Source organism: Mirounga leonina, unplaced genomic scaffold, assembly GCF_011800145.1.
Source record: "Mirounga leonina isolate KUSES-001 unplaced genomic scaffold, KU_Mleo_1.0 Mir_170, whole genome shotgun sequence".
Lineage (NCBI taxonomy): Eukaryota > Metazoa > Chordata > Mammalia > Carnivora > Phocidae > Mirounga > Mirounga leonina.
In genome coordinates, this window is record NW_023270433.1 from 3250695 (window position 1) to 3268102 (window position 17408).

General features: G+C 61.3%; 1 protein-coding gene across 1 annotated transcript in view; it reads right to left on the reverse strand.

The window, feature by feature from the left end:
- Positions 1 to 2280: 2280 nt before the first annotated feature.
- Positions 2281 to 17408, reverse strand: part of ADAMTSL2 (ADAMTS like 2) — a 34085-nt gene continuing 18957 nt past the window's right edge. The window contains exons 12-19 of the mRNA XM_035015507.1: positions 13017 to 13114; positions 8799 to 8925; positions 7776 to 7989; positions 7528 to 7683; positions 6848 to 7018; positions 6011 to 6187; positions 3772 to 3916; positions 2281 to 2932 (exon numbers count right to left, since the gene is read on the reverse strand). Of these exons, the coding sequence (XP_034871398.1) occupies positions 2814 to 2932; positions 3772 to 3916; positions 6011 to 6187; positions 6848 to 7018; positions 7528 to 7683; positions 7776 to 7989; positions 8799 to 8925; positions 13017 to 13114 (1207 nt within the window). The 3' untranslated portion in view covers positions 2281 to 2813. The remainder of the gene's footprint in view (positions 2933 to 3771; positions 3917 to 6010; positions 6188 to 6847; positions 7019 to 7527; positions 7684 to 7775; positions 7990 to 8798; positions 8926 to 13016; positions 13115 to 17408) is intronic.

The window sequence follows — 17408 nt, forward strand, 5'->3', positions numbered from 1 at the left end:
CCCAGGAGAGACCCCCCGAGCTCTCCCACCCAGCCCCTGTGTCTCGGGAGGATCTGGGAGCAAGGCCCATGATCCTGCTCTCGCTCCATGGAGGGCCTCAACTGAGCCCACTCCCCACCAAGCTCCCAGCAGGGCCAGGGTCTCCCTGGGAGCCCACCCTCCAACTCCCTCCCTCCAGCTGGGGAAGTGATACCCAATGGCCACCCCATGGAAATGACCCAAACCCAGCGCCCCAGGCATGGGGAACGCAGCTCCCCCACCCAGCCAGAGGCAACAAGCATTTCCTTCTCTGCAGCAGGGCCCCAGAGCCCCCGGCCCTCTTGGGGCCCGCCGTGGAGCCCCCAGGGTAAGGTAGCCCCTGTCTGCCAGGGATACAGACCAAGCTCCTCAGCCAAGCCATCTTCCTAAAAGACAGATCTTTGAGGGTCCCTGAGCCACGGGCAACCTGAGCACCTGCCTCTTGCCGAAAGCCCCAAAGAGTGGAGTCATCTGGATGTGAGAAGACTCGGGGGAAGACAACTATTTTTAGCTTTCTGGATTATTTCCCCTTCTTCCTTTGTCCTCCTGCCTCAGTTTGGACACGCTATTGGAATCCATCCCCAACTTTCCTTGCAGCCGATCTCCTCTCCCTTGTGGAACCCCATGAGTTTGTTTCGTGCATTTGCTTGGGGGGTGGGCTGGGGTGGGGGGCGAGCCCCGAGAGGTGACACTTCTGCGGGCGGGTCTGTCCCGGGCTCCTCTTTCCTTCTCTGGTCTCTATTCTCTGTATAGATTCATAGATCCACTTGAAATGAGATAAGCACCCCTCCGTGTGAGCTCACGCAGCTGCACTATGGGGACCTGTGGGGAGCTGGTGCTCCCTGAGGAAAGCGAAAGCCAATAAAGCTCATCTCTGCCACCACCGCCACGCCGCCGCCTTCGGTCAGCCTGGGACTCCAGGCCAGCCCAGACCCCTCCCCGGCACTGTCTGGGAGGGGGCAGCGTCCAGTCCCGTGCCAGGAGGAGTTGGCCTGTCCTCTCCCACCCGGGGGGTCAGGGCATTTCCCGGGGTGGTCGTGTCTGTCTGCCAAGGCTGGGAGCCACTGGCCTAAACTCTGAGCTCCTGGAGAGCGGGGTGGCGGTGACGGGCTGAGTCACCTGGGACGAGTGGTGGATGATCTCTGGGCCTGTGCTAACACCAACACGGTGGGGAGATAGCGATGCCCGCTTCATGGGGCTCTTAGGAAGCCCATGACGCAGAGCCTGGCACACAGTAAGGGCACAGTGAGTGTTGTTGGAAAGCAGGATGGGGGCGGAAGGCCGAAGAGAGGGGGAGGAGGGGGAGGAGGGGGTGACAACAAGGCACAGCAGAGGGGTGCATCAGGGAGACCCAGACCCCTGGATTGCGGTGGCCCACCTCCCCTGGAACCGAGCTGGGGACCTCATGCAAGCCCACGGCCTCAGTGACCTTCAGCATCCATCCCCATCGCAGCCCCGTGCGGTGAACCCGGCTCTGGCCCCGGTTTGGGGAAGCGGCTGGCGGCACATCCCAGGGAAGCCACCTGCCCTCCTGCCACCTGTCGCCAAAGGAGACAATCCCTGTGGCCTCCTGGGCCCTGTGGCAGTCTCACTTCCGGAGGTGGGTGGACACCCAGGTCTTCCTTCCCTCCACCGAAGCCAGAGCAAGTTGCTTTCAGCGTCTTCCACACCCCCCCACCCTTCCCCTGGAGACTTTGTGCTCGCTGCGTTCTCTTCTGCACACCCTTCCCACCCCTTCATCCAGGAGAAGGACTCCTGCTGCTGGACCGGCCGAAATATCACCTCCCCCAGGAAGCCCTCCAGATCAAGTAGTCCTATGAGGCCCAGAAACAGTAATGATGGAGGGTGTTCTCGAGCGCCCAGTGTGGGGCCTGCCCTGCCCTCCCGATTTCCTCCTCCTTCCCTACACACCCCAAAGTGGGGGTTTTTCTCCGGAGGTTCGGAGGTTCGGGGCAGGCGATTCCTCCAGCCCCACCCCCCGCGCCATCCCCAGCTTCCACACCAGCGAGTGGGCGTGAGATTGGCTCAGTTCTGAGTACAATGTCGGAGTCCTGATGTGCCCCGTCCCCCTCACCCCTGCAGGCACCCCACCTCTGCGTGCTTGCCCCCGACTGTCACCTCCTCAGGGAGACTCTGCCCCTCGGCCGAGGCCCCAGCAAATCTTCCTGAACTCGCGAGCTGGACGGCCTGGCTCTCAGAGCCCGACAGCTACCCCAGCCCTCCTGCCGGAGCCCCTGGGAACCCGCGACGCCGCCATAAATACGACCACTTTATTAACATACAGGAGTACTGACTGACGACCATATCCCAGCGTGCCGTGAGAAGCAGTGCCTCTCCCGGGGCCTAAAGTGCAGCGGGTCCCTCCGTGCGCGAGAGCTTCGTATAACGAGGCAAGGGGACGCTCGTTGCGAGATACAATTCCTCTGGAAGGAGCACGCCTAAACAGGATCCGGGTCCGAGGTGGCGCCTGGATCTCCCGGCCGCCCCGGCCCTCCTCGACCCCACAGCCCCGGAGGGAGAGGGGACGTTCCCAGGCCCCTTGGGTGGGGCTGGGGCCCGGGCTGGGTGCTGGGGCGTGGGAACCGCAAGCACGCCGTCCTCGTAGCTCCAAGAACGCCTTCCCAGGCAGGGACGGCTCTGTCGGGGGCTCTCCCTCCCCGGGGGAGAGCAGAGGCTCAGTGTCTCGTCTTCACAGCCCGGGCGCCCTCGGGAGGGGTGTCCGTGGAGGGACCCCAGGAGCTGCGGGGTGGCCCCAGGGGCGGGGCGCTCGGGTCTCCGAGGGGCGGCGGCAGGGCCTAGGAGTGAGGGGGTCTGCAGGAGTGGCAGCATGCCTTGCTGTAGTACCAGTGACCGCAGAGGTTCACCTTGATGGCCAGGGCGCAGTTGGTGCCTGGCTGGTCCTGGCAGCTGTCATCTAGGGAAGGGACGCGGTGGGGGGCATCAGAGGTGGCCAAGGGGTGAAAACTCAACAGGGCGGGACCCACCCCCACCCCCACCCCCACCCCCACCCCACTGCCTCCTCTCCTCAACTGCAGGAGCTTGGTCCACTCGGGGGTGGTCCGAGGCAGCAGAGCACCTGGGGGCCGGTGGCCCCTACCTGCCCGTTTCTAGGTGCAGGGGCAACGGGCCCCCCACCCCACTTGGGGCCCTCGAGCGCTATTCCTCTGCCACCCCTTTCCTGCCGATATCCCCCCAGTGGTTTGATCTGTGCATAAGAATGGTGACACCCAGAGCCAGGGTTGGGGGGAGTCCTTGACCTCACTTCCCAGGAGGTCCACAGGCCCACAGGCATCCCCGCTATGGAACAGGTGTGAAGCGACTCATCACCCGCCCTGGGGCCCCCACAGAGCCTAGCACCCTGCCCCTCTTCCAGGCACTCAAGCCCTCCATCAGCCCTCGCCACCCGCCCGCCCGTGCCCAGCACCTGAGCTGTGTATCCCGTTCAGGCTGAGTCATCCTGGATACGCTGGTGTCTGCCCATAGTTGGCCCCATCTTCTGAAGCCAGATGCCCACCTTGGCATGGCTCCTGGGGACCCTGAGCCCCAGTTAGGTCTCACCTGCCGCCCTGCCCACCCTCACCTCCTAGCCGGGTTCAGCCATTCGGGGGCAGGTGGGGGGAGGAGGGGTGGAGCCTTTGCTCCCCCATAGGACTTGGTGTCCCCAGCCACCAGACCCTCCTGGCCCCTTGGCTGACACCTGCTCATCCCTCAGGCCCTGGCTCTGCCCACGTTTGTCGGCCTCCCCCTTCTCACCTGGGGGCTCTGTGGGGCAGGGCTGCAGGTCACAGGCCTGCCTGCCGACAGGCTTCACCAGCGGGTCGCAGCCCCGGACGATGTCCGTTCCCTGGTAGCATTTCACGTCTCGCATCCGCACGCCCACCCCACAGGTCTTGGTGCACTGATGAGAGAGAGAAAATGACTGAAGTCCCCCCCTCCCAACCTGGCAGGACAGGGTTTCCAGCCAAAGAGGGACTCCCACCCCTCCCCCCAGGCTGCTGAGTCTCAGTGGGGGGCGGGGGGTGGACAAGAAGCCTGACGCTCATCCCCACCCAGGGCCACTCAGCTTCACCACACATTTGCACCTTGAAGCAGTGGGCCCCTCCTCTCCCCACTGTCCCTGGGTGGGTCCTTTGGTCTCAGCTTCCCCGGGGCCCGTGAGACAGAACATTCCAGACACATGGGGCCATGGCCGAGGGAGAATGCTGGTTTCCCACTCCAGTAAAACACTGTTTGTCGTGGGCCAGTTAAACCCATCTTCCAAAGTCGCCACTCCCACCGGAGGCTCCCCCGTCCAGATGTTCCCCTTGGAAAACCCTGCTGAGCTACCCAGAACACCAGGGACATCTGCTGACCCCAGTTGCCCCGTCATCCTCCTGCCGAGATCTGACAGGCAGTGGCTCTCTCTTGTTCCCCCTGATATGGGTGACCCCACATCACCCAGGCACATCTGGGGCCTGAGCCCTCAATTCCCCAAGGGGGCGAAGGGTGGGAGGCCCCAGCCCTGGACCCAGCCTCCCATTTAACTGATTAAGACTTAGCCGGGAGGACACCCACCCACTCCCAGCGTGGGCGGTTGGCCCGGGCAGGAGGCAAGAGGAGGCCAGCTTGGCACTGAGCACAGAGGACCGCCCACCACGGGTGGGTTCCCCGAGGAGCCTCTGGCTGTAGCCCCAGAGGGAACCCTCTGCCCCCGGGGAGTAGAGAGGACAGCTGGGAGTGTGAGCTCTTACTGAGCCCGCATCCCAGGGAGGGGCAGCCACAGGGACAAGATGCCAGAGGCCCACACGCCCACCGTGGTCCATCTGTGTCAGTCACCCCTCACCCACCCATTGTCAACAGAGCAATACGGGGATGTCCCTCCCCCAGCGCTCTCAGGACATCTGGGGGGGTCTGCTCCCTCTCTGTGGCTTTCCTCCCTTCCAGGTCATGGCACCCAACCCCCAGCACAGCACCTGCACTGGGACCAGTAGGTCCTGGCCCCACCCCCACAGCCACCCCCATCTTCTGAAGCTGGTTCCTGGGGGCCTAGAGCCCCAGGCAAACTTCAGCAGCCTCCCAGCCCCACCTGATGCCCTCCCCATCCCCCCCTCCCAGCCAGGCGCTGCCACTCGGGGGGAGACTTGGCCCCCTGACATGCCTCGCTCTGCTCTCTGTAGCCACTAGACCCTCCTGGCCCTTGGACGCCTGTTCACCCTTTGGACCCTGGCTCTGCCCACGCCTCGTCTGGAAGCCTCCGCCCCACCCTCAGCCCCTTTCCTCTCCCCAGGTGGGTCCTTCTGTGGGCAACACAGTATGAATAAATGTGTGTGTTTTTGCTCTTGAATGAGCATGCGTGCTGTAGGAAGCAGAGGTCCCATCTAGGGCAAGATTCACGTCACCACAGGTCTTTCCACGGAGAACCCTGAGCCTGGGGCTCACCCTCTGGGAGGGGGGCAGCACTCATAGAATCCCCAGACTCACCCTGTCTTATAGACTCTACAAATCTTCACCTTGAACTCTAAGGTTTAGGGATTTGGCCTCCACCATCCTAACAACCAAGACCGTGGAAATCCTTGGGTATGATGTCTGAGGCACACTGCAGAACATCACGGCTGAGTGTCCAGGGCTCCCCGTCCCATGTGACACCCCTGCGTCATCCCCATAGTGTCCAGAGCTGGCCCATGAGGACACTGAGGCCAGAGGCTCTGGAAACTCCAGGTGGCACAGCCTAGCCACAGCGGCACTGGCCCTGGGGCTCCTGTTCTCTGTCCCCACCCCACTCGGTGATGCTCAAAGACCACTTCGGGCCTCCCCTTGTGCCACCTCTTGAGAGCAGATGACATCATTAGGTGGAGAGGGGCCTGGGGGCCCAGGAGGGACATTGTTGCTAAGGACACACTAGGAGACCATGGAGGGGGTGAGTGAGGGGCACTTGGGGCGGGGGCGAGGTACCGTGGCAGGACCAGAACTCAGGGCTGGCCCGAGGGGGCAGAGGGGCCTGCAGGGCGCTCACCTCTGACCACGGGCTGGTGTACCACTTGAAGCAAGGTCTCTCGAAGCAGGTGCTCTCCTCGGGGGGCTTCTTGGCCAGCCCGCACTCGGGGCCGCTGCGGGTCTGTGGCTTCCCGTTGGCCAGCTCCATGCACAAGACCAGCCTCTTCTTCACACCCCGGCCGCAAGTGGTGTTACACTGAGGCCAGGGGACAGATGGGGCCGGGTCAGAGGCCAGAGGCCAGGGGGACCAGAACACAGCACGTGTGTGACTGCAGCCATAGGGCTTGGTCACCAACAACGGGTGAAAACGTTTGCATCCCTGGGAAATCGGCTGAGAACTCTTGGTTGATAACCATTTGGCCCCAGACACATCTGATCAAAAGCAATTGACTACAAAACCATCTGTTTTCAAACAGAATGGTTAATGACACTTTGTCCCAACAGGACTCGGCTAATAGTGGTCCACCCACAGCAACTTGGCGAGAACGACTCGTCCCGAGGGGCAAGTCAGTGACTGGCTGGTCAGTGGGCAGACGAGGTGGTTGTGGGAGCAAATGGCTGAGTGCCCGCCCCCCCCCCCCGCCCACCCTGGTTTTCCCTAAATCTGGAAAGTGGGGACCGAGAGGGGCAGGGGAAACACGACCCATTCAACATGCCTCATCCAGCACTTGCCTCCTTAGATTTGGCAAGTTTTAAGGGGTGTTCTTCCCTTGGGGCCTTTTTTCTATTTCAAATTAATTTGTAGTGAATCGTGCCATCGCAATGTGCAATTAATTCCCCGTATGACCCATCTGTCCCTCTGGCCACCTGGCTCTCGGCCGCTTGCTCTCCCAGGCTGCTGGCTCGGGGCACTCACCCGCTCCCAGTCCTGGGCCAGCCAGTGGGCGGGACAGTTCTTGTCCCCGCAGGGATGGATGGCCAGAGGCTTGGTCTCCGTCTGGCACTGCGACTCGGGCACCACCCGGCCGTCACTGGTCTTGCAGTACACGTGTCTGATCATACGGCCCTGGCCACAGCTTCCACTGCACTGCAGCGGGGAGGCCGGGGTTAGAGGCAGGGCCCTGTCCACGTCCCCCGCCGCCCCCCGCTGCCGCTTCCCAGAGAGGACAAGCTCCCCAGGCAGCATGGGGGAGGGAGCGGTTGCCACGGCAACCACTTTTTAAATAACATTTTCTGTTCTAATTACAGAAATATTCCATACTCGGTGAAAAACAGACACAGAAAAGCACACCTAAATTACCTAAAAAGGTCACCCGTGTACCCAGCACCCAGAGGGGACCCTGGTGAGCGGCTGAGTGTCTGACTTACAGACGAGGGACACAGAGACAGACACACAAGCAGACAGATGGGGAGGACTTGAGAAGGGATCGTGTTTTCGGATAAAGGTTTAGATTCCTCGTCATAGCAGGGAGAACGGCTGGTTAGGTGTTCTAACCCCACATCCTCACTGGAGACGAACAGGGAGACTGAGGCACCGCGAGGTGAAGAGGGGCCCCCAGCCCCGCGCGCACCGCCCCATCCAGGCCCTGCCCTCACCGGGCCCCAGTCGGAGACAGTCCACTGGCGGTCGCAGGGGGGGCCCGTGCAGTCCTTCTCCCCCACGGGCCTGGTGTTGGGGTCACACAGCTTCTCGTCCTCCGAGCAGCGGATGTCCCTGGTCACCACGCTGCGCTCCCCACACTTGGCCGTGCACTGCGAGGAAGCGGGTGGGGCGGGGGTCAGGGCTGCCCCGAAGCGCGCGGACCCTGAGCCCGCGGGCCAGGCTTGGCCGCGCACACGCTCACCTCGGACCACTCGGACATCTCCCACTGGGGCCCGCACGCTGGGTTGCGGCATGTCTTGCGTTCCTCGGGCCGCACGGCCTCGGCCGCCTCACACAGGTCACTGTACACGGAGCTGTCGAAGCCGGGGGACAGCATCTTCCAGCAGCGCACGATGCGGAACTGGTAGCCCTCGCCGCAGGTGCGTGAGCACTCGCTCCAGCTGCTGGTCTCCCACCTGCCTCGGGAGGGGCCGGCCTTCAGAGACCCCACCTTCCTTCCTGCGGCGGGGACCCCACGCAATCCCCCCGACCGTGTCCAAAATCACACTAGGCGAAGCCAGCCAGGAAGCTGGTGAGGCCCCAGGGTGGAGGCTGTTGCCCAGATGACCCTGAGCCCCCCGGGAGCCGCCCAAGGTTGGGGGGGGGGCACCGGTGCCGGGAGCTGGTGCCCAGAGCATGAGCTTGGCCAGCCTGCCTAGGAACCCATGTGGCCTCCACCTGTTCTCCCCTCCGCACACACCACCTGGCTTTCCAGCCTCTCAGGACCACGTCCTGGCCTTGCTCCCTTGCTCACGCTGCTCCTTCCTTCCCAAAGTGCCCTCCCGCCTTCTCCTACTCGAGGTCATGCTTCAGTGTCCCAGAGCCCTGTGCTGCCCCCCATGGGGACTCCAAGGGGGAAGGGCAGGCCCCCAGGGCGACATAACCAGCTTCTCAGAAGGGAGCATATATGCAGGGAGCAGAGGGCCCGGATGGAGCCAGCCAGAAGAGGACAGGTGCGTAGCCTCGGGCTCCTCTGGGGACCCCGTCTGGTCGTGCCTGGGAAGAGGACACGCTTAGGGCTTGGTCTCTGACCATCTGTGAGGCAGTGTGGGACATGGCAGAGGACTGGCAGGCCAGTTTCGTACCCCCACCCCACAGTCCCCTGCCCACAAAGCCCGTCGTGGGAGCAGGATGCTAGCTAAAGCCTGCTGCTCCTCTGGGCAGAGGCAAAGCAGACCCCCAGGTGCCCCCACACCCCCTGCCCCGGGCGCTGGGTGGCAGGTACCTGGGCTGGCACTCCCTCCCGGCGCAGAACTCCTGGACAGGCTCAGGACGGGTCAGGGCATCACAGTAGCTGTCGTCCACCTCGATGCCATCATAGCGGACGCACATGGCATAGGTCGACATGACCCCTGGTTCAGGACAAGGGAAGGGCCCATGAGCCACAAGCGAATCCTTTGGAGACCAGCAGATGGGCCATGGGACCACAGACAAGTCACCTGACCTCTCAGAGCTTCCCTGGTTTAAACTGAGGATAATGACAGTAACCAGCTTACAGAACAGTGGCAGAGCCCAGTGAGGACAGCTTTGTGGATATGAACTCTCTCCCTGCCCATGTCTCGGGGTCTGATCCCTCTCTGCACCCCCACCTCCACCCCTATCCCATCCAGCTCAGACTGGGCATCCACTTCATATGTCACAGACCCTGGGCTCATTTGGCCCTTATAGGGGTGCAGAGGCACATACAGCCAGGCGTCACTAATCTTCATTCTTACAGCAACTACCCATCTATGGGTGAGTAAATGGGAGGGTGGGTAGGTAGATGGATAGGTGGATGGATGGATGGATGGATGGATGGATGGATGGATGGATGGATGATGGATGAATAGATAGGTTGTGTGTACATGGATGGATGGATGGATGGATATGGGTGGATGGATGGATGGGTGGATGGATGTATGGATAGGTTGTGGGTGAATGGATGCATATGGATGGATATGGATGCATGGATGCATGGATGCATGGATGCATGGATGCATGGATAGGTTGTGGGTGGATGGATGGATATGGATGGATATGGATGGATGGATGGATGGATGGATGGACAGACAGGTTGTGGGTGGATGGATGGATGGATATGGGTAGATGGATGGATAGTTATGGATGGATATGAATAGATGGATATGGATGGATAGTTGATATGAATAGATGAATATGAATGGATGGAAAGTTTGGTGAGTAAATGGAAGGATGGATAGGTTGGTGGGTGGGTGGGTGGATGGATATGTTTGGAAACTCTCACCATTCCAGCCCTTTCTAGCTCCCCCCAGGTGTCATATTTGACCTTCAGACTCTCCCTGCCCTCCTATGGCACACCTTAATCCTCATCCAACTCTCTTGAACTTCCTTTAATCACTACGATGTGTGTTTACCTTCCTTGGTTCCCCAGTTCTCCGTAAATCCCATCAGGGGGACGATGTGTAAAGGGCCAGCCCTCACCCAATATGGTTAGTTCTTTGACACCCCCCCCCTCCATCTTCTACTCCTTTGGTCTTCTTGCCCCTGCACCCCTGCACTTGGCACTGAGTTGTCACAAGAGCCAAATTCACTGAACAGTGGTTGGGTCCCTACAAAGGAAGCAGGATGACTCAGGGAGATTTGTTAGCATCAGTGAAGGCCAGGTGGGGTTAGGGTTTGTTGTTGCTGGTGTGTGTGTGTGTGTGTGTGAGAGAGAGAGAGGGAGAGAGAGATGGGGGGACCCAGCCCCTGAATGATGGAGATAATGGGGTCCTCCTCAATGGAGCTGCCGGTCCCCCAGGAGGAAATCAACTTCCCATTGATGGAGAGCCCCAGCCCTCCCTTCCCAGCGGCGCGTGTCTAAAAGCTGCTGCCTCTCCAAGCCCCAGCCCTGGATGGAACGGAACAGCCTGGGAAGCAGCCTACAAGGGGATTTTTTCTTTTTTCCGTAAAGGACGAGCCAGGCTGCAGCACTGGGCTGTGTCGTCTTTCGCCCTCTCTGAGGGGGAGGCCGCCTTCCTGGCCAGGTCTGCTTGGAATGTTCCAGGCCTCGGAGACACCAGCTCTGGGGCCCAGGGAGGTCCAGGGTTGGGGACTTGCAGACCCTCGCCAAGTGCCTGATTATCCATTCAGACCTTCCCATTGACTGGAAACATGGCAGGTCTTGAGCAAAAGCTACTGGGGCTCAAGACCCAGCTCAGTGTCTCCCTCATCTCGTGAATACTGTCAGACTCCCCAGGCCTCAGCTTGGTCGTCCCCAAGTTGGGGACCTCTCCAAGATGCTAGGAGAATCGAGGTACCAATTTTCTTCATTACATCAGTCTTGAGCACGGTGCTTTTCAAGCCTCCTTACGCACGGGGCCTTCCCTTTAAGCAAAAGCGAGCAGGGAGCTGGAGCGCATGAAACACAGATTGGCGTCCTGCACTGGCAGGGGGCCAGGTTCAGGGCCTGCTGGCCCCGCTACCCCCAGCCCTCACCCCGGATGTGCCAAGGGGCCCCTGCTGTGTGCCCGTGACACTGCCCAGGCCACAGAAGGCATGTCACCCCACCACCACCCGGCCTGGCCTCGGCACCCCGCAGAACGGGATGTCAAGAGTAGTCGGCCACAGTCGCGAGCTTCGAATTCGATAGCGTGTGTGGGAGGTGGTGGCAGGGGGGCCATTCAGCTGGAACCCAACTCTGCCATTTCTGCCACGTGCCATTTGGGCCGAGCTGGGTGCCTCCGTGGTGATGGGGAACTCACCCTCTACCGGGGCCATTCATTTCACTCCTGGAGATCCTCAGCTAAAGGAAAGTGCTTCCTAGAGCAGAGCCCAAATCTTTCTCGCTTCCTTTCTTCTTTCATCCTGCTGTGCCCCTTGGGCCACAAGAGGCAAAGCCAGCCCGTCCCCCTGCCTGGCTACTCTGTGGCCGAGGAGAAGTGGCTCTGTGTCTCCCCCGCCCCCAGGGGGGCTGTCTTCCACCCAGGGCCAGCCATCAGGCCCCTCACCACCATCTCCAGCGCTGTCACCTCCCCAGGCAGCACTGTGTCCGGGGGGGACAGGAGCGGCTCCCAGACATAATGTTTCAGGACAATTCCAGCACCTGCAGCGTCCCGGGGAGACTGGGGGACTCTGTGCAAACCGGTCTGTGCCCTCCCGAGACAGCCTCTGGCAAAGCAGACCCTCCAACAGCGCCCCCCACGTGCCCAGCCCCCTTGGGCCAGCCCAGTGAGGTGGCTCCCGTGGCTCCCTCCCAAGACCAGCGGCCTGGCGATAGGTGGGTGGTGGCCACGTAGAGGCGGTGCCCACGTGCTGAGCTTTGGCCATGACAGCTTACTCCTCCTTTTGCTTCCATCCTCACAACCACCTTGGCGGAGGTGCGCGTCCCATTTTACAGGTAGAAAACTGAGGCTCAGAGAGACTCAGCAACTTGCCGAGGGCACGTGGTGTGGTCGGCCAGACGGTGCAGCTCCCGTGCTCAGTGCACACCCTGCAAAGCTGGCCTCATGCCCCCACAACATCCGGGGGCAAACTTGGCATGCCCTGCACCCAGCTCAGGAGGCTCTTGCAATAGCACGAGGGGCCCAAGCTCCCTAACCGACAGGTCCTCCCTAAGGACCTACAGTGTGTTCAGAACCCTGTGGGGCCACCTCCCCAGCTCCTCCCTCGGACATCACCTATGCCAACCGGGGCTGCAGGAGGTCTACGTGACCCAACCTGGTCCACCAGCTGCCCAGGGTCCACCAGTGGCCTGCCTCATCCTCCTCACTGGCTGGAGACTGCAGGGGCCAATTTGGGGGTTGCTGGGGCAGGGTGGAGAGCATCACACATTTAAGCGGCAGCCCCGGGTGTTGACCAAACCCAAACACGAAGTCCCAAGCATGGGCGAGGCGGCACTCGGGGTCTCCCTAAATGTTTCCCATGGGCGCAGGCCCTGGGTCTGACGTCTGAGCTTACAGCAGCCCCCAGGGGAGGGAACCCAGGTCCCAGGGGGCTGTGGCCAGCGTCCGAATGCGGCAGTGGCCATGTGGGCAGACAGACATGGGTTCGAATCTCAGCTCAACGCTTACTAACTAACCACATGTGTCTGTCTAGGGGCCACCAAGGGGGGGGTCTCTCTTCCCCTCCCACCTGCTCCCCTGGCAAGGTCCTAGAATCTGTCCCATTCCCTCATGGGGCGAGTTCCCCTTCCCAGGTTGCTGCAAACAAAAGTAAAATCCTCACCACTTGGTCGGTCTTACTCTTAACCAAAACGATGTCTGCCCTAACAAAATACACGAAGATGAGGGAGTGCTTGGGGCAGCCCGCCTCACCCCCAGGAGGCCGGGCCTGACTGTGGTCCCCACACTGCCGGGAGCACAAGGACACCAACTCCTGTCCCCTCATGCCGTCGCCCCATCAGGGGATCACCAGACCAGCTCCCTGTGGGCGGGGGGGGGGCCCGCAGCTGCAGCCCCGCCGTGGAGGCGGGCTGAGCAGGTGCTGCCCTGCAGGTGACTCGTACCTGTGGTGCAGGTGGAGCTGCAGGGCTCGTGGGACGAGAGCTTCCACCGGTACATGTCCGCTGGGCTCACGCCTTGCTTGCGTGCCTTGGGCCTGGTCCTGAAAGGGAGACGCAGAGAAGCGGATGAGCCCTCCCCACGGGGCTCTGGGCATGAGCTCCCCCCGAGGCCGTGCCCTCAGGGAACAGCGTGCCGGCCCTGGCCCCGGGCAGGGTCCGCACTGTGAGGGTCAGTCCCCCCGCCGCCGTCTAGAACGGAGGACCGGAGGGAGCACCGCAGGGAGGCACGCTCTAGGACAGAGCGACATTTGCCTTTCTGTTGTAGACCGAGGGCCGTCCAAGCACACGGCACGGCAGGCCCAAGCTCCAGGCTGGGGGCGAGTTCGGGGCTCGCCCGCATGGCCACGGCTCCCCACACACGCGCCGGCTTCCCACTGTCGCCTTCTAGCATGGGCAAGTGGATTCCTTTTCTCTACTCCCCCACAAGGGACCTCGGAAGGCACCTTCTCTGCTGAGAACGTGCCGGAATTCTCTCTTGCGGCCTCCCTCAGCCGGGACTCAGCTTGAATGGGGACGCGAGCCATTCAGCCTCCAAGGATCAAAGCAGCAAAGCTCAGCTGCAGACAGGGGAGTGGCCGGTCCCCTCCAGACGCCTCTGCCCAGGTCTGTGATGGCTGTTGTGCAGGGGAAAGCAAGCTGGGTCCGCGCCAGCAACCAGCTATGATTCTTGGCCAGAGCCCGCGCGGCTGAAGCCAACTATTGTTAGGACTGTTTGCTTCTTTGAACCAGTTGGTGTGCTGGGGCCCAGCCTCCATATCCAACATGCAGGCTGGGTTTGGACTCAGCGGGGGAGGAGGGAAGTGGCGCCCCAGCCTCTGCTCTGAGATGTGGCCGCCGGAGCTTGAAGGCGGCCCACGGAGCCCCGCAGCCCCCAGAACGGGACGTGGCGTGATGGCCTGGCTGACGGCATCCTTCGGGCCTCGGCATCCCTCTCACACCGGACCCTGCCCCGGTGCCCCAAGCCCGAGGGGCTGGCTGACCACCGCCCATAGCCGCCACCCTTCCACGAGGCTTCTGCATGGACACATTCACAGGTCCCTTTCCGGGGGCCTTCTGCCACCTCAGTAGTCAGGCTTAGTGAAGGTTCCAGGGCGTACAATCTGAAGGGCTTGCCTTTCGGTTCTGTGATCGGGACACTGGTTTGGATTCATCTGGGAGCTCGCTCCACTTCTGGGGTTTCTTGTGTGGACCAGCACCGTGGTCCACTCTCGTGGGAATGTGGCCCTGAAGGCTCATCTCGCTCTGAGAATCAGGGAATAATCCACCCACAACCTTAAGGAATGAATCTACCTTATGAAGAATGTGGCCTCATAACCCAGGGAGGGGGAGAGAGGTGGGGAGGCTGAGGAGGAGAAAGCAGGGGGGAGGTGGGGCAGACTGTGAGCCAGTGGCCGGTTTCAGGGTCACTCAAAACCACTGAGCCCCTCACCTGGTGGCTTCACAACCAAGAGCCAACCCTTCCCTTTCATAGATCTCGGGATGGGAAGGGGAAGGCCCCCCTCCCTCCTCAAGAGTGAAAAGAAATGTTTAAATGGGGCTCCCCACCCACCGAAGACCTTGTCATCGCAGAGCAAGGGACCCATGGAAACCTGGGCGAGAGCATCCAGCTCCCCGGGGCAAGGAAGGGCCCGGAAACCTACTACCTAACGCCTGACTCGGAGAACATGAATCTTGCTGACTGGGTCCCCCGCCCTCCTTCCCATGGCTTTCAATTCTCCCCAAGAACAAAAAGAGAAGAAGAGATCCCACCCATGCCCCACCGCCCCCCCGCCCCCCATGAGGAAGCAGCACCATCTTCAACTAATTACACACTCCTTAGCCAGCAGGCTGCGTGACTCATTCTTGACTCGAGAGAGAGCGGCCTGGTTCAAAATAACCCTTCGGGGTTGAGGCACAAAAGGTATTTCTGGAGGGGCTGCCCACACCTCCCTCTTACACGGGGCCCACGTCGTCGGGACCAGCAGAACCCCTCTTGAAAAACCTGGCCCGTATTTGCACAACAATGCAACGTCTGCCTTCTGTTCTTGGAAGGAGCGAGCACCCCCAGGATCTCTGAGCCACCAGCCCCTCTCCTGCCTCCTTTTGGAAGGAAGAGAGTGCCCCTTTCAGCCAGACTCGGTGGGGCTCTAGGCTCAGACAACCCAGGCAGGAGAGTCTTGTTTACAAATGAACCAGCAAGCCTCTTTGCTGTTCTTCCCCCGTCCAGGCCAGTGGGGGAGAGAGAGAGCCTGTGTCTCCGTGTGCTGGTTCCCAGTGTCTGCTTCTGGTGACTGGGGGGGCCTCCCTTGATTGTTTGAGGCCGCTCCGAAGAGATGAAAATAACCTTTCCTTTCTGAGCTGCCCCTTTGATTTCGGCCTCTCTCGGAGCAGACGCGACTTCCTGTGTTTGGACAGCGTGCCGCGCCGGGCTATTTTGGCTGGTGGTTTCCCCGCCGCCTCCCTGGGTCCTTTATCTCTAAAGACCATCTTTGGTCTCCAAGCAAGCAGCAGCATCCTTTGATGGCAGCCGGCTGGGGGCGCCGCCCCATCTCCCCGCGCCCGACTGGCTGACTGGCCGGGGCTTTCTGAGTGTGGACAATCGATTGTATTGATTCCTGCGGCCCAGGAGGCCGCCCGGGGGGCTGAGGAATGGGTAAGAGTCCTCTGGGTTTGGGGCAGGAGAGACACTTTCAGCGTGGCTCAAGGACCCAAAAGTTCGTGCAGGCGTGATCTGGCCTGGGAATCCCGGGCTGCTCGACTGGCGGGCCCTGGGGGTTCCTCCTAGCCCCGCACTCAGGGACATGGAACCTGAAGCCAGGAGCGGGTGGGAGACATGTCTGAGTCACACGGGAAGTTGGGATGGTGACCCAGGTCTCCCGACACTCCTTCCTGAGCTTTCTCCACGCCTTAAGCCACATGAGGCAGCTGGGCCTCTGTGCCACCCGGGTAAAGCCGTTCAGAGAGGGACGCCAACTTTCTTGGGCACCTGCAAGAGTGCCAGGCCCACCCTGGAGATTCTGCGGGCTACTGATGGTTCTATTCCCTGAGTCCTCATTCGAGGCTTCCACTGGGGGTAGATTGTAATCCTCTAGGCAGGCCTGGATCTGACAAGAGGCTGGCTAAAGATACGGAGACCAGGCTCGGAGCCTCCAGGAACGGGCTCAGTCCCACCAGCAAGGGCTGGCTCATTGTGAACACTGGCTCTTTGCCCATAAACCCCCCTCTCAGACTCGGACATGCACCTGGAAGCGAAGCCTGCCACCCCTCCCCGCCGCTGGGTCCCACATGCCCCCAAGGCCCCATACCCTGCAAGCTTTTGGTCCCTGGGCTGGTGAGCAGACAGCCCTGGTGGGCCCTGTGAGAAGAAGGGCAGCCACAGAAGCTTCACTCTGTCCACATTTGCAAAGAATTCCACCCAGAGCCTGTAAGAGGTGTCCCAGATGCGCCCTGGCTGTCCCCTGTGACTGGGCGGGGGGGACCTCAGAAAAGAGCTTGAGAGAAGGCACAAGCACCCTGGTAGGCTAAGGGGGGCCACTTTGCTGCTCTTGTCCCCAGGCTCACGGGTGAGAGGGTCACCCCAACCATGTGGCCTTATGAGTGAAGCCCAAATCTTCTATCAAACCCAGTCCCCCAGGGTCCCAAGGATGCCCACCTCTGCATCCTCAGCCCTGGTTAGGGCTCCATTCATGTTTGGTGTCTAAAGTCAAGGGGTGTGGGTGGGTCTTCGGAAGATAAAACAAAAACCATTGAGTCCTTCCTCCCTCCAGTCCACGCCCACCACCAGCAGTTGCCGAGCCTGACTCGCTCGGCTTGAGCAGCCTGGGCTAGCCCCTGAACTTCTGGGGAAAGGCGCGGGGACCCTCCCTGGGGGCCATCATCGGCCCAAGGGCCTTGTCACCAGGGATCGTCTCCTGGTAAGGATGGTGACCGGCCTGCTCCCAACTGCCTCCGACCCAGAGCCAGCCGCAACTGTCCAGGTATCTGCAGGTGCGGCTGACAAGGTGTCCCTAGGTGTAACTATCCAGATGTCTCCAGGTGTGTCCCTGGCTCTGGGGGCCTGGCCCCAGGTAGACCCCTACTTGACACATCCTAGAGGTAGCTCCAGCTACCTGAAGCAGAAGGCCTTATTCCCAGTGCCTGATTCTGGGGTCTCCCCCTGGCCAAGGACCCCACTGGACCCCTCCCCGTCTCCTCTCTGGCCTGCAGCGAAGGTTGGTGCTAAGCCACTCCACATTCAGTGAGCAGCCCGGGGCGTCCACCTCACACCCAGCGGCTGTGTGTCCAGACTGTCCAGACTGAGAACCCAGACCTTCAGGCTCTGTGACCCCTCTGAGTCCCTATAACTGCCCTAACACT